This window comes from Podarcis filfolensis, assembly GCF_964270895.1.
Source record: "Podarcis filfolensis genome assembly, chromosome: 16".
In the NCBI taxonomy this organism is placed as follows: Eukaryota; Metazoa; Chordata; class Lepidosauria; order Squamata; family Lacertidae; genus Podarcis; species Podarcis filfolensis.
This window is the reverse complement of record NC_139620.1, coordinates 17,382,166-17,402,867: the sequence shown is the minus strand read 5'-3', so window position 1 is coordinate 17,402,867 and position 20,702 is coordinate 17,382,166. Positions and strand designations below refer to the sequence as shown.

General features: G+C 47.1%; 1 protein-coding gene across 4 annotated transcripts in view; it reads left to right on the top strand.

The window, feature by feature from the left end:
• IQGAP3 (IQ motif containing GTPase activating protein 3) overlaps positions 1–20,702 on the top strand; it is a 47,307-nt gene that overhangs the window by 16,137 nt on the left and 10,468 nt on the right. For all 4 annotated transcript variants that reach the window (XM_083589695.1, XM_083589694.1, XM_083589696.1 and 1 more), the window contains 19 exons: positions 260–423; positions 1,133–1,220; positions 2,772–2,935; positions 4,267–4,427; positions 5,858–5,982; positions 6,928–7,091; positions 8,472–8,562; positions 9,485–9,652; positions 9,808–9,950; positions 10,531–10,701; positions 12,596–12,679; positions 12,928–12,999; positions 14,037–14,106; positions 15,655–15,863; positions 16,632–16,784; positions 17,838–18,001; positions 18,746–18,970; positions 19,622–19,762; positions 20,181–20,265. In XM_083589695.1, the coding sequence (XP_083445821.1) occupies positions 260–423; positions 1,133–1,220; positions 2,772–2,935; positions 4,267–4,427; positions 5,858–5,982; positions 6,928–7,091; positions 8,472–8,562; positions 9,485–9,652; positions 9,808–9,950; positions 10,531–10,701; positions 12,596–12,679; positions 12,928–12,999; positions 14,037–14,106; positions 15,655–15,863; positions 16,632–16,784; positions 17,838–18,001; positions 18,746–18,970; positions 19,622–19,762; positions 20,181–20,265 (2,642 nt within the window). The remainder of the gene's footprint in view (positions 1–259; positions 424–1,132; positions 1,221–2,771; positions 2,936–4,266; positions 4,428–5,857; positions 5,983–6,927; positions 7,092–8,471; positions 8,563–9,484; positions 9,653–9,807; positions 9,951–10,530; positions 10,702–12,595; positions 12,680–12,927; positions 13,000–14,036; positions 14,107–15,654; positions 15,864–16,631; positions 16,785–17,837; positions 18,002–18,745; positions 18,971–19,621; positions 19,763–20,180; positions 20,266–20,702) is intronic.

Genomic DNA, 20,702 nt, shown 5'->3' with positions numbered 1-20,702 from the left:
CCTTCCGTGTGCGATGACCTGGAACGTAACCCACTGCCTGTATTCTGAGAGGCAGCCACTTGTAGGGGTCTTTTTTTTTTTTTAGCACTGCAAAGACCCTATAAAGAGGAGGTCCCCGCCCCCCCCGGGGGGGATTAAGCATCAGTGCAGGCTAGGTGCTGTACCACTGCGCTATGGCCCTGAGAAGAGGGAGAAGCAATTTGCTTTTCGATACATAAGCACTCTTCGCGATTACTTTTTATTTTCTGAAAACATATAGCGAAAGGTGCTCTGGAGCTGGTGGACGATGCCCTTGAGGAACAGGATCCCCAGGGGTTGTACTGCGCTTTGCAGGATCCTGCCCTGGCTTTGAGGAACCTGCGGCGAGAGAATGCGGACTGGTACTTGGATCAGCTGAGCACTGACCGGGAGCAGAAGGCTCTGGTAAGGCTCATTTGGTTTGGTGGGAAGGAGGAGGAGAAGAAGGGCAGTTGTGAATCGGAACTATTTGCCCCCCCCCCCCCAGCTGATTGGCCACAATTCCCAAGGCAGGATTTATAAAGTATTACCGATTCTAATTCAGTGTTTTGTTATCCCTGGTATACGTGATTATTAACAGTGGTCCTGTGACCTTCCATAACAAGTTTATCCTTTAATTCATGTAACGCTTTGGAAATTCTGTATCTGATATTTTGTAAAGGCCTCTGGCTATGTACAAAGAAGTTGACTGACAGTTCCCAAGGACAGAAGCAATCTTGTTCTGGACACATCTCTAAAGATGCTTGCAGGCTCCTTCTCCACATTGAAGCAAAAAGCCCTTTCTGGAGTACAAACAACTGGGGACTTTAGCTCAAATTTTGTGCTAATGTAGCCTTTGCCAACCTGGTGGCCTCCAGAGGTTTTGCGCTACCTGGGGCTGATGGGAGTTGTAGTGTGAAACCTCTGGAGGGCACCAGGTTGGCAAAGGCTGTTGGAAGAGCCTTTTCTCATTACAATTCTGACTCCGCTGCAGAGGCCAGGCTACCGTTGGGCTTCCATGCAATGCCTTAAACTGCCCAGTTGCAGTGAGATTCCCCAGCCAACCTTGTTCTTTCCAGCCAATCACGCTCCCTATTAGCTTGCATTTAAGCCATCCTTTTGCCCTTTTTCTCAGGAGCTGGGCTACACGGACTTGCTTGAGCAAGAGGAAATCCAAGCTGGGCTTTACGTGGCCAACGAAAGAGGAGATCAAGAACGTGCTGGTGAGTGAAGATCTGCCCTTAGGACTGAGGTCTAGTGAGTGGGCCCTGGGGGTTTAGGCATATTCAGAATTCTTCGGTTTGTTGTGCCTCAAATGATTGATATGTGTCACTTGGGAAATTGCCAGAAACCATTCATTCCTGGGGGAACTTGCTGTCTGGCCTATACTTTATTTGTAACATGCAGAATAATTATTAGTGTATTCATTTGTTTAGGGATGGGGTGGTGATGAACCTTAGGCCTGTGGGGTTGTTATGCATGGAAGGGGGATACTCTGTCGCTGAGCTGTGGTTGGTGGATGGCTCAAGAACCCAATATACCCTGTGTATACCATGTGTGGCAGCCTAGTTGTGGGATGCTGTGCGCTCATCAGCCCCCCTGGTTTTGTTACCCACTTAGGAGCAGATTTTGTCGTCAAGCACCAGGTTGAGATGCATTACCAGAGATCTGAACTCACCTTTGTGAGTCACGTACTGAGCAGGATGGGCCCTTGGCCTGATTGAGTAGGTTCTCCTGGTGGTCTTTTTTTTTAAATTACTTAAACGTTTATTGGGTACTGCAGAGATTTGCCAGAATACAAGTAACCATGAACGCGTGCTAGAGAGTTGCAACATACCCCCAGGAGCTGACCAGTACTGTACTCATTATGGCAGCAAGTGGACAGAATTATTGGCTGTGCAGCTTGAATAATCTCTCTGCTATCATTGCAATTCTTGGTTATCCATACCATCTGTTTGGCCCCTTTGACAACTGCTTGAAACTGTCTCTTCACAAAGCACTTTTGATCACAAGGGGTGCATTAACAGAGGACCTGCAAAGGCATTACTTTACCTGTGCGAGGTTAGTGGCAGAAAAATATGTTAGAAATTGCAGTTAGAGAAGATGCAAAGTTCCACTGGAAGAATATGAAGAGCGGGGAGAAATTTGCTCCATATATTTCCAATGTTTAGATTTCAGTGAGGATCTTTTCAAGACTCATACAGTTGTACCCAATTTAAGTTGTGTTTTAAAAGTTTTTTTAATTATGACAAAGTAATAATCATAAAAAGGGACGCGGGTGGTGCTGTGGGTTAAACCACAGAGCCTAGGACTTGCTGATTAGAAGGTCGCCAGTTCGAATCCCCGTGACGGGGTGAGTTCCCGTTGCTCAGTTCCTGCTCCTGCCAACCTAGCAGTTCGAAAGCACATCAAAGTGCAAGTAGATATATAGGTACCGCTCCGGCGGGAAGGTAAACAGTGCTTGCGTGCGCTGCTCTGGTTCGCCAGAAGCGGCTTGGTCATGCTGGCCACATGACCCAGAAGCTATACGCCGGCTCCCTCAGCCAATAAAGTGAGATGAGCGTCGCAACCCCAGAATCGGCCACGACTGGACCTAATGGTCGGGGGTCCCTTTACCTTTAAATAAGAATAAAAATGTGCATCCCACCCCAAGACCATTCCATTGCAACTATCCAACCTCCCAAAATTTCAACACCGCTTGCAATGGTTTGACCCCTTTCCGTTTTAACAGTCCTGGCATTCTTATGTTCTTATCTCACCCTACTAACACACAGTGACACAGGCCGTGAGCCGTATCAACGCCTCCATTCGGAAAGGGGTAGCGGAGGAGACGGTGCGCTCCCTGGCAGACCCCGAAGCTCAGCTGCCGGATGTCTTCCTCTTTGCTGCGGGGCTCTATCAGCGAGAGCTGTCTGCCCTTCAGCGGCAGCACCCGCAGGTGAGTGCAATGCCAGGGGCCTTTCCTTGCACAACAGCCCTGCAGTGCTGCTAGTCTACAATAGAAAGTGTCCTTTCATATTGTATCACAGCGTGGTATGCTGGCCTGACAGCCACTGACAGAAAGTCTCTACTGAGGATGGTGAATACAGCACATGACATCATGGGCTGTCCCTTGATGACATTGCAAGGGATTGTTGCCTTAGGAGAGCGAGAAAATTTCTCAGGGATGACTCACACCCCGGCCATCACCTCTTTAATCTTCTACCCTTGGGCAGGAGATATAGAAGTATAATCAGCTGTACCAACAGGCTAAAAAATAGCTTCTGTCCGTGGGCTGTTAGGCTGTTGAACGGAAAATTACATAGCAAAATTGACTTGTGAGTTGGTGTGTTGTTCGATAAGAGATTGAGTGTTTGCGGGGAAGGCTCGTTTAATTTCATTGTACACAGGTTGTACAATGACAATAAAGGTATTATTATTATCATTGTTATTATTATTGCTGCTATTGTTGCTGTTGAGTTTTGCTGTCCAGTAATGGCTGCTACCACCCTCCCACTCATGCTTGCAGCCCAAATGGGAAAGAGCCCTGGCATGTGCCAAAGTGATTACTGTACTTTTCCGTCTATAAGACACCCGCTTGTATAAGACACGCACCCCATATTCAGGGACTACATTTAAAGAAAAGGAGGGGAGATGGCCCAAAGTTGTTGAGCCTCTCACCCCATGCAGCTGCAAGCAGGAAACACTCCCTAGATCATTTCCCGCACGCAGCGACATCGGGTGAATTTGCACTCCCACCAAAGAGCTGGCTGGCGGTGCGCAGCTTCCCCACCCCACCCATGCAGCTGCGGGCAGGAAACACCCCCCAGATCGCTCGCTGCAGCATCTGGAGAAGCCACGTTCCCACCAACTGAATGACTGGTGCGGTGCTTCTCTCCCCCCCCCCCCCAATGCTACTATCTGTGTATTGGACGACCCCAGTTTTTTGACGTGATTTTTGAGTATGGAAAAATATGGTACTTTTTTTAAAAGGCTGAGCCAGTGCACTGTGCAGTCCAGCCTGCTCACAAATTGCTGGGAAAAGCGGGGCTAGCTTCCATTAGCCTTCTGCCACCCAAGGTCAAAGCAGCTTGCTCATTTCCCTGGTGGACCCCTCTTAACTTCCTAAAGCCCAGGAGCCCTGAGACCATTGCACCCTGAGTTTCCCAGGCAGCTCCCTTTTCTGAAGGATCCCCCCGCCAAACAATTTCAGGAAACACACAGCATTAAAAAAAACACCCATAAAAAGCTATTGCATTTAATTCTTTGTGAATCTCCTTTTTTCTGCAGGGGGAGCTGGTTCAAGAGGAGCTGTTTGTCGCTGTGGAGATGCTTTCGGCAGTGGCACTGGTCAACCAGGCCCTCAAGGATGGAGACGCCTCCAGCTTCTGGAGGAGCTTGGTCAGCCCTGCTTTGGGCCTGTCAGAGATAGAAGAGAGCAATGCGCAGCGGTAAACCCACTTCCCCCCAAATCTCTTCTCTGTCATGCCTAGTACTCTGATACCACTATAAACAGCCTTGGCTTCCCCCAAAGAATTCTGGGAGCTTTAGTCTATTAAGGGTGCTGAGAGTTCCCCTCACAGAGCTTCAATTCCCATAATTCCCTGGGAAGAGGGATTGACTGTTAAACCACTCTGGAAATTGTAGCTCTGGAGATCTTGAGGCACAGGCTGGTCTGAAGATCTGCAGGCTTTTAAATATCTTAGCCAGCACAATCTGTCACTAAGACCCTGGAACTCAAAAGTACTTTGAGCATAGAGGTTTTATTCTTAGCTGCCTTGGTTAATAAAGCATAGATCTATCAACCACTATCCAATTCAGAACACATCTTTACTGAGCTCATGGTTTGATTGGAGTGAAACAAACCACGAGCCCCAGTTCAGACAACACACTGAGCCAAACCGTGGCTTAGCCCCAGGTAGCACAGCAGGAAGGAAATGGAGTAAAACGGCTTCAGTCTCCTCTCTGGAAACTTGTGTGTTCATGCTAAACCATGGTGTGGCTTAGTACTGCATATGAAACAGGTCAGTAAGAGGCAACAGAAGGCATATGGGTTTGCATTCAGTTTCTACCTTTTGTCTATAAACATTCTGTTTGGCTGCCCGCTGCTGCATCTTGTTGCTACCTTGTCTAGTTGCTATATTAGTCTGAATGCTTGTGTCATATGTTTTCTGAATTTCAGAATGTGGAAATTCTTATTTAAGTCACTGATTTCAATTGGCTTTTTCATCTTGGTGATTTTAAATCAGTGACTCATCTAAATTGATTCATCTGCTTTCAAGCACTATCAACTGGGGCCCTTCTCCATGTGCCCTCTCCATGGGAGGTCAGGAGAGTGGAAAAACAAGAGCAGATCTTTTCAGTGGTGGCTCCCCTTTTGTGGAATGTTCTCCCCAGGGAGGCTTACCTGGTGCCATCATTACTTACTTTACTTTATGCACCAGGCAGAAACATTTATTTTCCCTCAGGCCTTTGGCTTGTAATTATCTGTGGTCTCCTTGAGCGGGTGGGATGTTTTAATCCTGCCTTTTGAAAAATATGAATGTGTTATAGATTTTTCTCTGTTTTGTTTTATGCTGGCTTTAATGTACATGTTATTTAGCTGTTATTTTATCTGTAAGTCACCATGAGACTTAGGGTATTAATAAATATCATCATTATAATTATGTACGGTAAGTTGTAATTTTACAACCAGAAACTTGTCCTTAAAAACAAGAAGGCAGCTTGAAAGTGATATGCCCAAGATTCCTTTCAGCACCTCCAAAGAATCACTTCCTATAAACTACCTGCCATGTGCACAAACCTGGGGAATAGCTGCTTTTTTTTTCTAAAAGGAGTGATGAAAAGACGACGTTATGCTTTTTTGTTTTTAATTTCTCAGTTATTTTGACGACTTGTCACAATGGAAGCACCGATCTCGGGACACAAAGTTTGACTTCCTGAGCTGGAACGACATCCAGGCTTCAGTGAATAGTGTGAATGCCTCAGCCCAAGAAGAAAATAATAGTAAGTCACCTTTCACTTTTCAAAACATTTTCGGTTCTGATTTTAGTGATGTGAATGTGAAACAGGCACTGGAGGCCCTTTAGGGAAGGTCTGCAGCTCAGTGGTAGAGCATCTGCTTTGCGTACAGACGGTCCCAGGTTCAATCCCCAGTATCTTCAGGTTTAGCTGGGAAAAGACTCCTGCCTGAATCCATGGAAAGCCATTGACAGTCAGTGGCCAGGTTTGCATGACACTCTAAACCGTAGTTAGACTAAAACTTAGCCAAGCTAACCTAATGCACAGCAAAGTAGTACACGCTGCTGAAACCCCGGCCGCTCTGCTGCTAGCGAAAGCGAAGCCATGGTCTGACTTAGCACAGCATCTGAACCTGGCCCCATGGTTTGTTTCTCTCCGAATCACAAGCCTGCTTTCGGATTAATGCTAAGCCAAACCATGGCTTGTTTCTCAGCAGGAGCAGGCTTAGAGCACAGCACCCATGATTTCAGTGGTGTACATCAGCATGTTGTGTGTTCACATTCAAACCATAGTTCCAGTGGTTAAAGTGGCATGCAGTTGAGCCCCAGTATAGACAACAGATGGTCTGCCTCAGCATAAGGCAGCTTCCTGTGTTCCTAAACCCACCCTCAGAGGCTTTCCATACAGCACCCAGCTTAACCCCAGTTTCCCCACTGCCACCACCTCCAAATTATGTACACTGGCTGCTTTCTCTCAACTCAGACACAGCCAAAGGGTTGCAGTCTAGCAACATCTGGAGAGCCAGAGATTCCATAGGTGGTGCTGGTGGAAGTTCTCTGGGACAGGTTTAAAGGGCTTGGAAAAGCACATTGAAGGCCCAAAGATCAGAGCTTAATACGTCAAATGTAGGCCTATAGACTACTCAGTCTTTGAACTGAGCTTGGTCAAGGTGTATTCCTGGTTCTCCTGAAATCTCCTTTTCGTCCCCAGAAATCCTTGCTGTCCGACTGATCAACGAGGCTCTGGAGCAGAGGAGCTCAGAGAAAACCCTCAGAGCCCTGCTGCTTCCTTCTTCCGGCCTCTGCGATGTGACGCTCCCCGTTGCTAAGCGTTACCATGATGTTTTGACCCGCATGCGGAAGCAGAAGGCCCAGGTAGGAGAGGAAGGAAGAGGAGAATGAAGTTCAGGTTCCAAGGCGGTGGGGTAGGCAACCACACTAACTTCTTACAGAATTCTCTGGCTCTCCAGAACTGTGAGACTTCATTGTAGAAGTTCATTTCCAGAAGCCTGATGGAGACTATTATGGCTTCAGAATGTGTGTTTATGAATTCACATAAACTAGACTGAATAAACTGGCATGGGCTGGGGGTTAGGAGGTTTTTTGTTCTATTCCAGTATGTTTTGACTGGTGCTGTGCATGTTTGCAATTCCATCTCTAAGTCTTGCCTTGCTACTTGCATCTCTGAATTATTATTTATTTAGAGCGGCTGTAACCCTGCTTGTGACGTTACCATATATGAGAGTGCTGGAGGGAAAATAGTTAAATAGGTTGCACCGACAGGACCCAGGGGGGTGGAGTCAGTGGGTCTATAAAGGAGTTCTGAGAGGAGTTCTGGGGGTTAGTTTGTTGGGAGTTGTGGGTGGGTAGTTGGTTGGTTTGAGTGGGGTGGCTGGTTGGGAAAGGCAGCTGGTAATAGAGAGACAGTTAGGGCAGTTGGTCCTTGAGTGTGGGGTGGTAGCAGAGATAGAGAGAGGAACATAAGACTTAGAAAGTAAAGAGGAACACTGTTTGGAATGCTGTAATAGTTTTGTTTTAAGTCTGAAATAAAATACACTCTTCTTTATGAATTGAAAAGCTGACTAAGACTGAAGTGATTTTACCAGGGAGGACCTGGTTGGTGGCAGCGGATTAGTGGTGTATGGGTCAATAGTCCGTGAGACGACCGGGGGCTCCGTACGAACGCTACACTGCTCTTCAACCAAGAAGGCTTCCAGACTGGCTGACTTAACAATCAATTGAAAGTAGACGGTCCCTGCCCCTGCAGGCTTACAATCTAAAAAAAAAGCAACACACAAGGGAAAATGGACGGGGGGGGAATCAAACTCAGGCACCAGTTCTTAAAGAATTGATCTTATAATGACCAACTGGCATAGTTCAGGGGCAGGAGGTGTTTGATGCAGCTGGGCTGGGCTTTCGGTAAAGGTGATGGAGTGAGCTCTGTTTTCTGTATCTGCCACTGATGGAATGACTGCTTCCAGGTAACAGTCAAGGGAGAGGAGGCCTGATGAGGTCTGCCTGTCACAGCAGACATGGTGGAGTGAGCTTGGCTTCCCATCTCCTGAAATGTGTGTGTGTGCTTGTATTCTTCCCTCTCCTATTTTATTCTCGCAACAATCCTGTGAGGTAGGCTAGGCTGAGAGAAAGTAGTGGGTGACTCAAAGGCACCCAGTGAACTTCAGAGTCAAGTGCATATTTGACCCGTGTTTCCCTCAAGAGACAATTCTGCGATCATTTTTATCTTTTCTACCTTAGATGGCAGGGGACACCGGAGCTATGCTGTGGTGGGAAGAAATCCAGGAGGGCGTCTCCAAAGCTAACCATGACACTGAAGCTGCAAAGAGAAGTATGTTCACCATCTGGGTCTTCCTGGCTCAATTGGAACTGCAGGACCTAAAGGATGGTCCTGTCTGCTACCATTTAGGGTGCCATGAGGAGGCCTGAGCAAAGGGGGTGCGAGAAGGCTCAGGAACAAGAAAGCCTGGGCAAACTCGCATTTTGCTCCCACAAGGTGTTACGGCAGCCACCAAGTTGGATGGCCTTGAAAGAAGATTGACACATTCAAGCGGCTACTAGCCATGATGGCCATGCTCAGCCTCCTTTGTCAGAGGCCATATGCCCAGGGGTGGGGAACCTTCAGTCTGCAGGCTAATCTTGGCCTGCCAGTGGGTTAAATCTGTCTGCTACAAGTTTTTCCCCATACCACATCCACTTGATCAAGTGTGAAGGGGAAGAGAGAAAAAGAGGTGTGTTTTGTAAGCAAAGGCAGCTTAAAGGACTTTGCAAAAGCACCCTTTGAAGGAGGTGGTGGAGGCTGCTTCAATGGGCGCTTTTGCAAGTCTCCCCAGGCTCCTCTTTTAAACACTGGTTTAAACGGGAAGGCTCGCAAAACCGTGGGTATGATTTTGACAGGTGGGCAACCTTGCTTACCTGTCAGTCGTGTGATATCATGATGATAACATGCGATTGGCATGTTAGCATCTCCCAACCATCTTTCATATACGGCCTGTGGTGCCAATCCTGAAAAGGATCTGGCGCTCGGAGCAAAAAATGTTCCCTACCCCTGCTGTATGCCTCAGAATACCAGTTTCTTGCAATCACTGGTGGGGAGAGTTGGGTCCTGCTTGTACGCTACCCTGGATCTTTTTATGAAGTGTGATTTAAAAATGTTTTAAATAAGTGCATCAAAGTCGTCAGGTTTCTTGTCCCTGCGGGGTAAACCTGGACCAATGCTTCAAAATATTTTGCCTTTGCCATCTGTCCCACAGTGGCTCTTGGCATCGCTGCCATCAATCAAGCCATCAAGGAAGGGAATGCGGCACAGACAGTCAGGGTCCTGCGCAATCCGGACGTCTCTATCTGTGGTGTGGCGATGGAGTGTGCTGCCTCCTACCAGGCCCAGCTGAGTGCTCTCATGGCTTCCAAAAAAGCTCCAGGTAAAGTGGAATATGTGTGTCACTCCCCAACCACATTTTTTTGTCATTAACCCTCAAATTCAAGGATTTGAAAACTTGCACTTTCTTACAACAGTGTCTCTGTGGGGGTCTTTAATTCTAACTTTCTTTTCGTTTTTTAAAAATGTAACCTGCAGGAAACTCCAAACTACCTTGGGTCCGGCACAAGCTGAAGGATGGGGCAGAGTATTACTTCAGCCTGCAGACCTTTGAAGGCTCCTGGGACCAGCCTCGCCCCTGTGCCCTCAATGCGGAGCATCTCAGCCGGGAGGAAATCCAGGTCTCTCTCTTTGTACCTGTGAGCTAGGAAGCAGAACGGAGGAGTGAGAGGCTCTGTATTGGCCACTCGGGTGGGGCAGCTTTTCCCACCTGCCGTACCCCACCCTCAAACTCAAAAGGGAGCTGCTGCCAGAAGGACAACTGTGAGGGATGAGAGCTGTTTTGGGGGTGTCTGGGTTTGCCATCAGGAGGTGGCTGGTTTCAGCTGCCTTGCCCCACCCTCCAGCCCCATAGCAACCTTCTGAAGGGAGTTGCTTAATGACTATTCTGATTGACCTACTAGCAAGCTGTATGTTTGGTTAAGTGTGTGTGTGTGTGTGTGTGTGTGTGTGTATGTGTGTGATGCTAAATAAACTGCAGGAGCCTTTGGTCCAATCCAGTTGGCCTCTACAGGGATAGCAGAACCTCCATGTCCAGGGGCAGTCTAGCTCTGAATACCAAGTGCTGGGAGAGCAGGCTTCTCATTGGGGCGCAACTGATTCAGAGCAGAGGGCTCGACCAGATGGGGCCCCTTTGGCCTGATCCAGCAACCAAGCTCTTATGATGATCTTCTGACCCCATGCATCTCTCTGTGCCTACAGTCCACTGTTGCCCGGGTCACAGCTGCCCACGATAGGGAGCGTCTGTGGGAATCGAGCACCTCGCTGGTTGTGAAGCTGCAGGCCCGGATGAGGGGCTTCCTGGCCCGGCAGGAGTTTGCAACCCGGCGGAGCTTGTGGTGCAAGCAGGTGCCAGCCGCTCTCAAGATCCAGGTAGGAGGATGCAGCTGCCCTGAACCTAGACTTTTAAGAATTGTCCTTTTCGTTGTGCCCCCCCCCCAAAAAAAAATTTAAATCTGTAATTTTGATGGCTTTATGTTGCATATTTTTCAGATAACAATAGTAAAGGTTTTAATTTATATAAAATCAAAAGTACAATCAATTAATCAAAGCTACGCACAAGGCATAGGAGCAGTACAGAAGTTTGCATTTTCCCAAAAAACCAGAGAGCAAATAATGCAGAAAAATAAAAGAAGCAAAATACAACAAAAGCCAAATTTCACAATTTGGTGGGAGAAAAGAGGTTTTGTACTGAATTTGACACAGAAGAAATGAAATCCCACCAAATGGTGTAGAAATGTTCCAGGTTTTCCTTGCCCATAGAAAGGCATGATTTGTAAATTATTTTCTCTGCAGTAGCCAGAGCCCACATATTCTTGCACCCCAACGGGAGGTTGAAGCCCCATCATGTCTTCCATTCCCTGACCAAAGAACTTCTTGCTGCAGGCCTACATCATACTTTAAAGTTGTTCTTCCCCTGTTATGAGGCAGCTGATGTGGGTGTAGCAAATAATTAGAAACCCCACCTTTGAATCTCATCTCTGCCTTGAGTTCACACCTGTGCTGTGGGGGCAATGATAAGGCTCAGGAGCAGAGCACCTGCTTGGCATGCAGAATGCCCTGGGCTCAATTTCTAGTGCTTATCAATATTGTTACTATTTAAAGGTTCAGGTCGGAGGGGTTGTGAAGGCCCTCCTCTGCACTGGAGAGTCTTTGTCAGTCAGCACAGCCAATTACTGGGCTCTATGGACAAGAAGTCTGACTCAGGAACATGGGAATTAACTGACAGGCGCAAGGGTGGCTGACCTTCAGTCTGGGGGCCTTCTCTGGATCTCTGAGCAAAATTTGCTGCCTCGATACCCCCACTAGTTTGGGTGGGCCAAAAGACTAGGGCAAAGTGATGCAAGATTGGTCTGACGACCGGGGAAGTGGGCATTCATCTGTTGCTTGGGGAGGGGGGCAATCATGTCCTCTCCTCAGTTTGTTCAATTTAAGAGTTTCTCTGTGTGGTGACTGCCAGGAATTCCAGGAGCAAAGTATAAAAGGGAGCTGGGGGTTAATAGCTAGCGGCTGGTGGCCTGCCCAGGATATTTCGCAGAACTTGCCCAAGGTGTTTCTCATAGCATAGATAAGAAGGTGCTGATAGAATCTCAGTAGGTTGGTAAGTTTAAAAGTAGAAAAGTGAAAAAAAGAAAAATTTACTTCCCTGGGTAGCAATTGACGCTAATTACAGTCCTTCAATCTGCGGTGCTCCGAAGCCTGCTTGCTAAGCCGTCACCATCTTGGAACCGCCGCCCCCCTCCTCAGTGGATCTGCACAGATCAACCGGGGGGGGGGAGAGACTGTCCTGGAGAGTGTGGGGTGACCACACCTGCTGTTGGCCACACCTGCAGATGACCTGCAGCCACCAGGGTGCAGGTGGCATTCAGACCAGAAAAAGTTTGCCACCCCTGTTGTACAGTGTCTTGTTGCGACATTTACGTGATGCACCTTTGAGTGTTCTTAACAGGTGCATAAATCCTGGGTATTACGGGGGAGGCTGCCAGCCCAGAGGTGGAGGAACCTGCTCTTTGCAGAGTGGGATCCTTAGGTTAGATGCTCCAATATCACAGCTGGGAAGAGCTGCAGCTCAGGGGTGGGGCAGTTTGGATCCTGGGTTTGCGTTCCTGGGCAGGGGGAAGCCCCCAGAGCCTGCTGCCTCTTAAAGGAGGTAGAAGTGGGCCAGAGCAGCAAATTTGACTTAAGGCCATCATGCAGTGGTTGGGACCAGATTTGTATCCAGGGCCTTTTTCAGCCCCAAACCAGTTCCCATGCTGTCTCCTCACAGGCTTACTGGCGTGGGTTCCAGCAACGGAGGCGTTACCTGGAAAGGCTGCGGCATTTCCAGAAGAACACAGGTGCTGTCATCAAGGTATTTATTTTATTCCTATCTTTAAAGCCCACCTTTCGCTGTCACCAGCACCAGTATTTTATGGGCCATGAAACAAATGATAAACCACCAGATCAGTTGCATGCCTGTCCATGTTTATTTGTTAACAAAATAAATCAGGTTAAGGGGAGAGATACTTTGGGGAGGGAGGGTGTTGCCTTTCTTTTTCTTTGACTCATCAGCCAGAAATGGTCTTCTCACACCTGTGCTGTTCCTGCTGCTGTGTTCAGATTCAAGCCTGGGTACGGATGTGGCGAATACGCAGACGATATCGACAGAGGTTGGCCTACTTCAGGAAGAATGTGAGTAGGTTGTGTTTTTCCCACACACACACCTGTTCACAACAGCACTGTAAAATTGCCTTGCTGGGTCACACCAAACCCATTTTTGTCAGGAGCTCTTCCTGCACTCGAGTAGGACCCTGGCAGAGACACACGCCCAGCTGGCATGTTCCCTCCCTCCTGGCCGATCGTTCAGGAGCTTCAAAAGCTTTCTTCTGCCCAAACATCACAGCGACTGATGCCAACAGACATCGGCACACTTAGGGAACCGCAGAGTCTTCGCAGCTTGCGTAACAGACCTCAGCAACTCAGCATTTTTGGCTAATCTATTTTATTTACATATAAACAAACATGGAGCACTTCAACATGGCACCCTCTCTCTCTAGCATCAGACATCAAAGAGAAAATGAACAAAGGACAATAGCCCCACTTCACAGTAACACAAACAGCCTGTCTCCGTCACTTTCCACTCTGTGGAGTCAAAACACACACAGTCATGTGATAGACAAAAATCCCATGACTGCAGTCATGGAGCAGGAATTCTAACAATTTTTAGCCATAGTCAGCCAGGTGCTCCAAGATAGTCATTGGTGGTATAGTGGTTATTGCTGTTGTTGTTTTTATTATTATTACTAAAATTTTGTATACTGCCCTTCATCCAAAGATCTCAGGGTGGTTCACAGCATAAAAATACAGAATAAAACCACAAAGTACATAATTAAAAACAATAACGAAACCAATAATCCCTCCTCCCACAAACACATTTAAAAGGCCGTGGAATATTAATCAGCCAAAGGCCTGGTTGAAGAAGAATGTTTTCACCTGGCGCCACAGATGCATAACGAAGGTGCCAGATGAGTGTTTTATAATAATGTTTTCAAATGCTGAAAGCTGCCTTGAATCCCCACTTGAGAAAAAGTTGGGATCTAAATGCATTAAATAGATAATAAATATACCCACTGTGATTTTGCAGCTGCTGTTTGCCACCAGGATGTTTTCGTACCCCTTCCCTTCTCCTGCATTCCAACCACTTTCCCTCTTTTGACATCCCTCGACAGGTCAAGGCCGTAATCAAAATCCAGGCATTTGTACGAGCTAACAAGGCACGAGAAGATTACAGGATGTTGGGTAAGTACCTGGGTTTCATGCAACCTGAGTTTGCAAACTGGCCTGATTGGCATGTAACACTAAGCCGAGGTTTGTTTAGCAAACCATGAGTTAGCCACAAGTTGTCAAACAGACCATTGAACGTACCATGGCTTGGTTTTCCCCCATCCCCAAGATTTGGCTTATTCAGCAGCTGCTCTTGCCTTGTGCCTTTGTATCTTGGTGAACATCTGAGGTGGGGCAGCCAAAAAAAATCACGGCTGTGCTGAGTACACATGTAACACCAAGCCATAGTTAAAGCAAACCAAGGTTTGTAAGAGAGCAAGAAACTATGGCTTCAGGTAATGGTTTGTTGGCAGCAAACAAACAATAGCAAAACTGCTGAGCAGGGGGGTGAACTTTGGACTCAAAGCCCTAGTTAGCTCAATCAGGCTGTTTGGGGCCAATTGTGCCCACCTGTCCCATACTGGATGGTACATTTCAGGCATGGGAAAGCGGAAGAAGTTTTGAATTAAAAAAGCATCAACTTTTTGATGCAAATGAATTCTTCCTTTGAATCTTCAGATTGAATTTAAGAAATGCAAAGGAAAAATCCTCCTTTGCTATTCAAAAGATTCTGCAGGGGCTTCCTGTCAGAACCAGTCAGCTTACAGCAAGCTCTGTTGAGACTGGTTGAACTACAGAGTTAACCCACTGGGAACTGTGTAGTACAGCTGACCCCGGCACAAAGGGCTTGTTGGGTCCCCTGGCTTCATGGTGACACCAGGCCTTTGGCAGATGGGTGGACTCAGCCGCTTGACAAAATGGGGGAGGTGGTGAAGTGCAGGATTAGGCCTGCTGGCTGGATCGTGTTCCTCACTCCTGTTTTGGGTGATCAAATAAACCATAATTTATCAAATCCTAACTTAGCACAGGCTTGGCCAGTGTGTCTGCATTTAGGTAATAACTTTAAAATTCAAAATTGGCAGGCTTCTGCTCCAAAGGGTGGAGTCTTTATCTATGGCTTCAAAACTCTCTGCTTACCCAGATGTGTGATATTATTCTTGGCATTTGTTTTTAAAATCTATTGATACTTTTAAATACTTACCTTCGTAACTTACTATTTTTAAACTCTGGTTTTATTGCTATTTTTCAATGACTATTTCATACAGCTTTGTGTAAACTGCTTGAGATTTCTTATAAATAGTATATCAGTCTTTTTATTTATTACTGTTATTATTATTATTATTATTATTTTCAAGCAAACCTCTCCCTGGCTCCTAAACAATCTTGGAAGTCCATACTGAGCCTTGACTAAGATCCAATAAATATTATTCAATTGGCCAGGATTTGGTGTGTGTTGATGTTGGTTTGACTCAGCAGATTAAAAATGTGTGTGGTTCAGCGACTTCAGTACTGGATCTAAGGAAGCTTCAAATTTCAATATTTTTGTTGTTATTCTAACCACCTTCCAGGCTTTTTGTGCATAGCTAAGAGTCTTACCAAGGATGTGGGGAACCTGCCTTCATGTGATGTACTTGGGCAAGAGGTCTTACTCTGAAACCGACCAGCCTTTCTCTCTCCTGCTAGTACACAGTGGGAAGCCACCTCTCAGCATCGTCCGCCGGTTTGCCCACCTGCTAGAACGCAGCCAGAGGGACTACTGGGAGGAACTGGAGCTGCTGGATCTCCAGGAGACTGTGGTGAGGGGAATCCGCTTCAACCAGCAGCTGGAGAGCGACCTCAACCTCATGGATATCAAGATTGGATTGCTGGTCAAGAACAGGATCACCCTCCAGGTCAGAAGGGAGCAGCAGAACCAGGACTGGTGCCAATTGTCAGGGGCCCTTGGCACGGTGCCTCCAGTGGGCCCCCACCCCAATGTGGCTGCCCCTTCCTTTTTTCATGCAGCCACTACTGCCAGAGCAGTAGCAGCCACACCATTTATCCCACTCCTCACTGGGGCTCCAGGTGGCCTTTTAGATCTATGTGGTGGGACATTTCATTTAGGGTGAACTAAAGTGGCAAGTGGCCACCAAGGATGGGAACCAAGCTAGGCACACATCCAGAAGCAGCATCACTACCCACCCACCTCTTAAAGGGCCATCTGGGCTCCTCCAGTACCAGACTTCCTCCTTTGCTCAGTCCTTCTGCCCCTTGCTTTTCTGTTGGGGGTGGCTTTTGTGACCTCCAAGGGCATGCTCTAGAGTAGCCTTTGCCAATCTGCTGCCCTCCAGGTGTTTTGGAGGGCACCAGGTTGGCAAAGTCCATGTTAGAGAAACCACATATCACTTCTGCTGTGGCCAGTTTAGTTTCCAGGCAGATAATTTGTGCTGTGGACCAGTTAAGGTTCTGCCTCTTCTGATTCTTTTTCTCTCTTAAAGAAGCTGTTGCCATTTAATCCATGATATTGCTGACCAACCTGTTTGCAGCCTGATTTCTCTGCCATCCAGGGGGGTGTAGCTTTGAGTTCAGAAAGAGGCGAGTTCGTTTGTTGTCGGTGCTCTGCAAACAAGGGGGGAATGCTTTGTGTGTGTGTATCAGTCGTCAACTCTTCCCCTTGGCAGGAGGTGGTCTCTCACTGCAAGAAGCTGACGAAGAAGAACAAGGAGCAACTCTCTGATCTGATGGGCCGGAGCAAAGAGCAAGGGCTGAAGACCCTCAGCAGGGAGAAGCGGAAAATCCTGGAGGCATATCAGCACCTCTTCTACCAACTGCAGGTTAGCTGGCGTCTTCCTACACAATACCCATGGCAAAAATTAGTACTGTCTATTCTTTTTATTTCATAAAATTTATGTACCATGTGATAATAAAAAAACCAGCAACCTCAAAAGCAATTGGGGTCTGTGACTAATAAGGTGAGGCAAGCTAGCTTTAGGTCTGCACAGGGTGATCGCATCATATGCCCATTTAACTTGTGGAAGTTCAACCAGGGGCAAAGAGAGCTTTTACACTCTGCCTTGCTTGCACACCAGCTCCAGAAGCCCCGGGATGCTCACATGGGGGTGGTGCCAAGGCTCTGAATATTCATGTTTTTGCGCATATACACAGAACCCTTGGAACTGAAACCCCGTGTAAGATGCGATCGTACTGTACTCAAATTCCCAAAGCTGTCTTTACACTGTTAGCCTTTCATCACTGTCTTTTTGTGATAAAAATGTTCTTGCTTTTGTTTTGCAGCCTCCTTAATAAAATTTTTGCATTTATTTCCTTGTGCAGCCTGTTAAAAGGGAGCTTTGGCCCTGAATCAGGTACCTCGTTGCTTGGTTATCTGCTACTGAGCCATTTGTGGGCTTGGGGCTCCAACAACAAGGAGTGAACTGTTAGGCTTGTTTCTGGGCATCCTTGGGATTCACAAACACAAGAGCCATCGTGTCCCTGACTCAGGATTTGAATGACTGCAGGGGTAGCGGCAGCACTACCCAGCAGGGTTGGTTTTCCTTGGACATCGTTTTGAGCTTTAAAGTCTCACCCTCACTTATTCTGCACGTGTTTGCCCTGCATGGGACAACATGTTGATCCCTACTGCCAAACTAAGGGGTAGAGAAAAGCCCTTCTCCATTACATGACACCAAACATTTCTTCATAGTTAAACTATGGAACTCCCTTCTGCAGGAGGCACCAATGGCCCATCAGCCTACAAGTCTTTCAAAAAGGACTGAGCAAATTTATGCAGGGGAAGGCTCTCTATGGCTACTAGCCACAATCAGCTTCCACAGTCAGAGGCAATAAGGCTGAAAGATTTTTGCCTATGAAAATCTCTCTCCTCCCAGACCCACCCAGTTTATTTGGCTCGGCTGATCATGCAGATGCCGCAGAACAAGTCCACAAAGTTCATGGAGTCTGTGGTCTTCACCCTGTACAATTACGCCTCCAACGCCAGAGAGGCCTACCTCCTGCTCCAACTCTTCAGGAGCGCCTTGCAAGAGGAGATTGAGTGAGTATCCTGTTTCTTGATCCTACGTTTTCTCCCTTCTCCCCTTAGGGCTTCTGCCTTCCTTGTCCTGGTTGCTGACAGCATTCTCGCCTTAGTAAAGATGTCAGCCTCCATTTCCTAGGAACTGAGTCAGACCACAGATCCATCTAGTCCTAGTGTTCCCTGCCCTCACTGGCAGCGGCTGTCTGGCATCCCAGGCAGAGAAGGGTCTTATCCTATCACCTCATCCCTTTTTAACTAGCAATGATGAAGAGGACTCTGTATGAGGTGCTGGTTTTGTCTTCTAACTGGTTATTTTCGAGTGGCTTGTCACACTGCCGCATCGCCACATCATTCGCAGTGGCCTGCGATTTAGTTTATTGTTGCTCTAAATATGCAGTAGAATGACATGTCCTTTGTGGAGGCTCCCTGGTGTGTCTCCGAGTGAGTCACTGCTCTGGTGGAACCTGGGAACCCACCCAGATCACTGGTATGCAGGAATATAGAGAGGGGGACTAATTTGTTTCTCTTGCTAGCTCCAAAAGTAGACTTTTTTCCAGGTGTAAAAAGGGCATTGGACGTCAATCGGCCAAAGAGGAATGTTTTTTCCTGGTGCCTAAAGGTGTACAATGAAGGTGCCAGCCCAAACTCCCTGGGGAGAGCATTCCACAAACAGGGAGCCACCACAGAAAAAGCTTGTGCTTTGAGTACTGTGCTCATGTTGCATTGCAGCTCAACTGCTGCTATCATGCTGCATTCTTGCAGGTCGAAAGTCGATCAAATCCGTGACATCCTCACAGGGAATCCGACGGTTATCCGCCTGGTGGTGAGCTTCTACCGCAATGCCCGTGGGCAGAATGCCTTGCGCCAGATCTTGGAGGGCCCCGTGCAAGAGGTCCTGCAGAACAAGACCCTGAGTATCCGTACCAGCCCTGTGGAAATCTACAGAGGGTGGATCAACCAGATGGAGTCTCAGAGTGGGCAGAAAAGGTCAGGAGGAACGTCTGTATGTGTTTTTGTATCTTTTAATTTGGCTTCATTAAAAAAGAAAATATTGAGCTATGTGACTCTTCACAAACAGGTAAATATTGACAGAAGCGTAATATGGCGTGATCTAACTTAAAACTTCTTCAAACATAGGCGTTTCGCAGGCCGAAAACTGTTTTATTTCAGAAGCCTGCCTAGGCATATAATTTGTTTTGAAGTTTGACTGATTCTTATCTGTGTTATCCTTTATGTATATTTGCTTTTCAGTAGGTTTTGTGGATTTTAACTTCATTTTTATCCATAATTTTATGGTTTACGTCACTTTAGAGAGCTCCTGGATTAAAAGGTGTATGAACTTTTCTAAATAAATAAAGGAAATCTTCCTGCGAAAGTCAAATGATGTTTTGGGAAGGAGGGGTTGAGGGGTTCTCTCCTTCTCCTCCCTGGGCTGAGGGGGAGGTCAGAGGAAGGAAGTGGTTGAATTGAGGGTGGGTTACAACAATTACAAGGTCCCCTGGTGAGCTTTGTGGCCTAGTGTGGGATTTGAGCTCCCAGGTCTAATCTGCTACCCTGAAAAAGGGGGCATTTCAACTCATGTCTTGTTGTTTGGTTGGTTTTGGATGAGGCCTGGAATGCATTTGTGTGTTTCCACAGTAATCTCCCGTACGATGTCAGCCCTGAGCAAGCCCTGGGTCACCCTGAGGTGCAGAGGAGGTTGGACATTTCCATCCGCAATCTCCTGGCGGTGACAGACAAGTTCTTCTCGGCCATTACATCTTCTGTGGACCAAATTCCGTATGAATTTCTTGTTGTTTCGTGTGTGTTTTTATGATTCACTTTGCTTGGTCATCACAGGGGAAAACAAGATGGCCGCCCAGCTTTCCATCCCATCTTAGAAATCCAGCCGCCTTACGCTGCTTCCCTTCCTTGAGTTTCTGCATCATACAAGCCACCAGCCTTACACCCCTCACCTTGCAGGGATTCTCCCTTCTCCGCTCCTCACAACCCCCCACATCCCATGCCTATGCTTTCTGTAAACCTAGTGCTAGAATTTGTCTTTAAAGCATAGAATTTATCTGAGCTCCCCAGGTGCAGAAGAAGTACTGAGGAGATAAATCAGGGTCTTGTATCCCTATGAAAATGACGAATATGAATATGAGCTACAGTTTTCACTATAATGAGCACTTTGCTCTCCCTCTGCCCTCCCCTCTAGTTATGGGATGCGCTACATTGCCAAAGTCTTGAAGACGTCCTTACGAGAGAAGTTTCCAAATTCTACAGAGGACGAGATCTACAAGGTGGGTGTATTTATGGCCTTGAGGGACGGATGGCCGTAATCAGCAGGGCAAGAGTTCGAGTTGCGGTTTCTGGGGTGCGTTAGCGTGGGCAAAATGCTTGCTGCAGCCGCGCTGGGAAGTGACTTTTAAGATGGCTGCCACACTAGCCATTTTGTATTCTTCTGACCCTTGGCTTCTCGGAGGCAGGACTTGGGTCTAAGATTTATAGTACTACATTATGAGTACTGCCTGTTGTTCTGTTTTTAATCATTCCTTTGAAAATAATCAGAGGGAAATTGAAAAGGGCAAGGAGAAATGGCGGGAATCGGGGACTTGACAACGAGGCTGAGAGAAAGATGTACCGATGTAGTCCTGGCATTTTGGCAGAAAAAAATGGCCTCCCCACACCATAGTATAATACGTTAAACAAATATTATTAGTTATTCAATTCTGCTTGG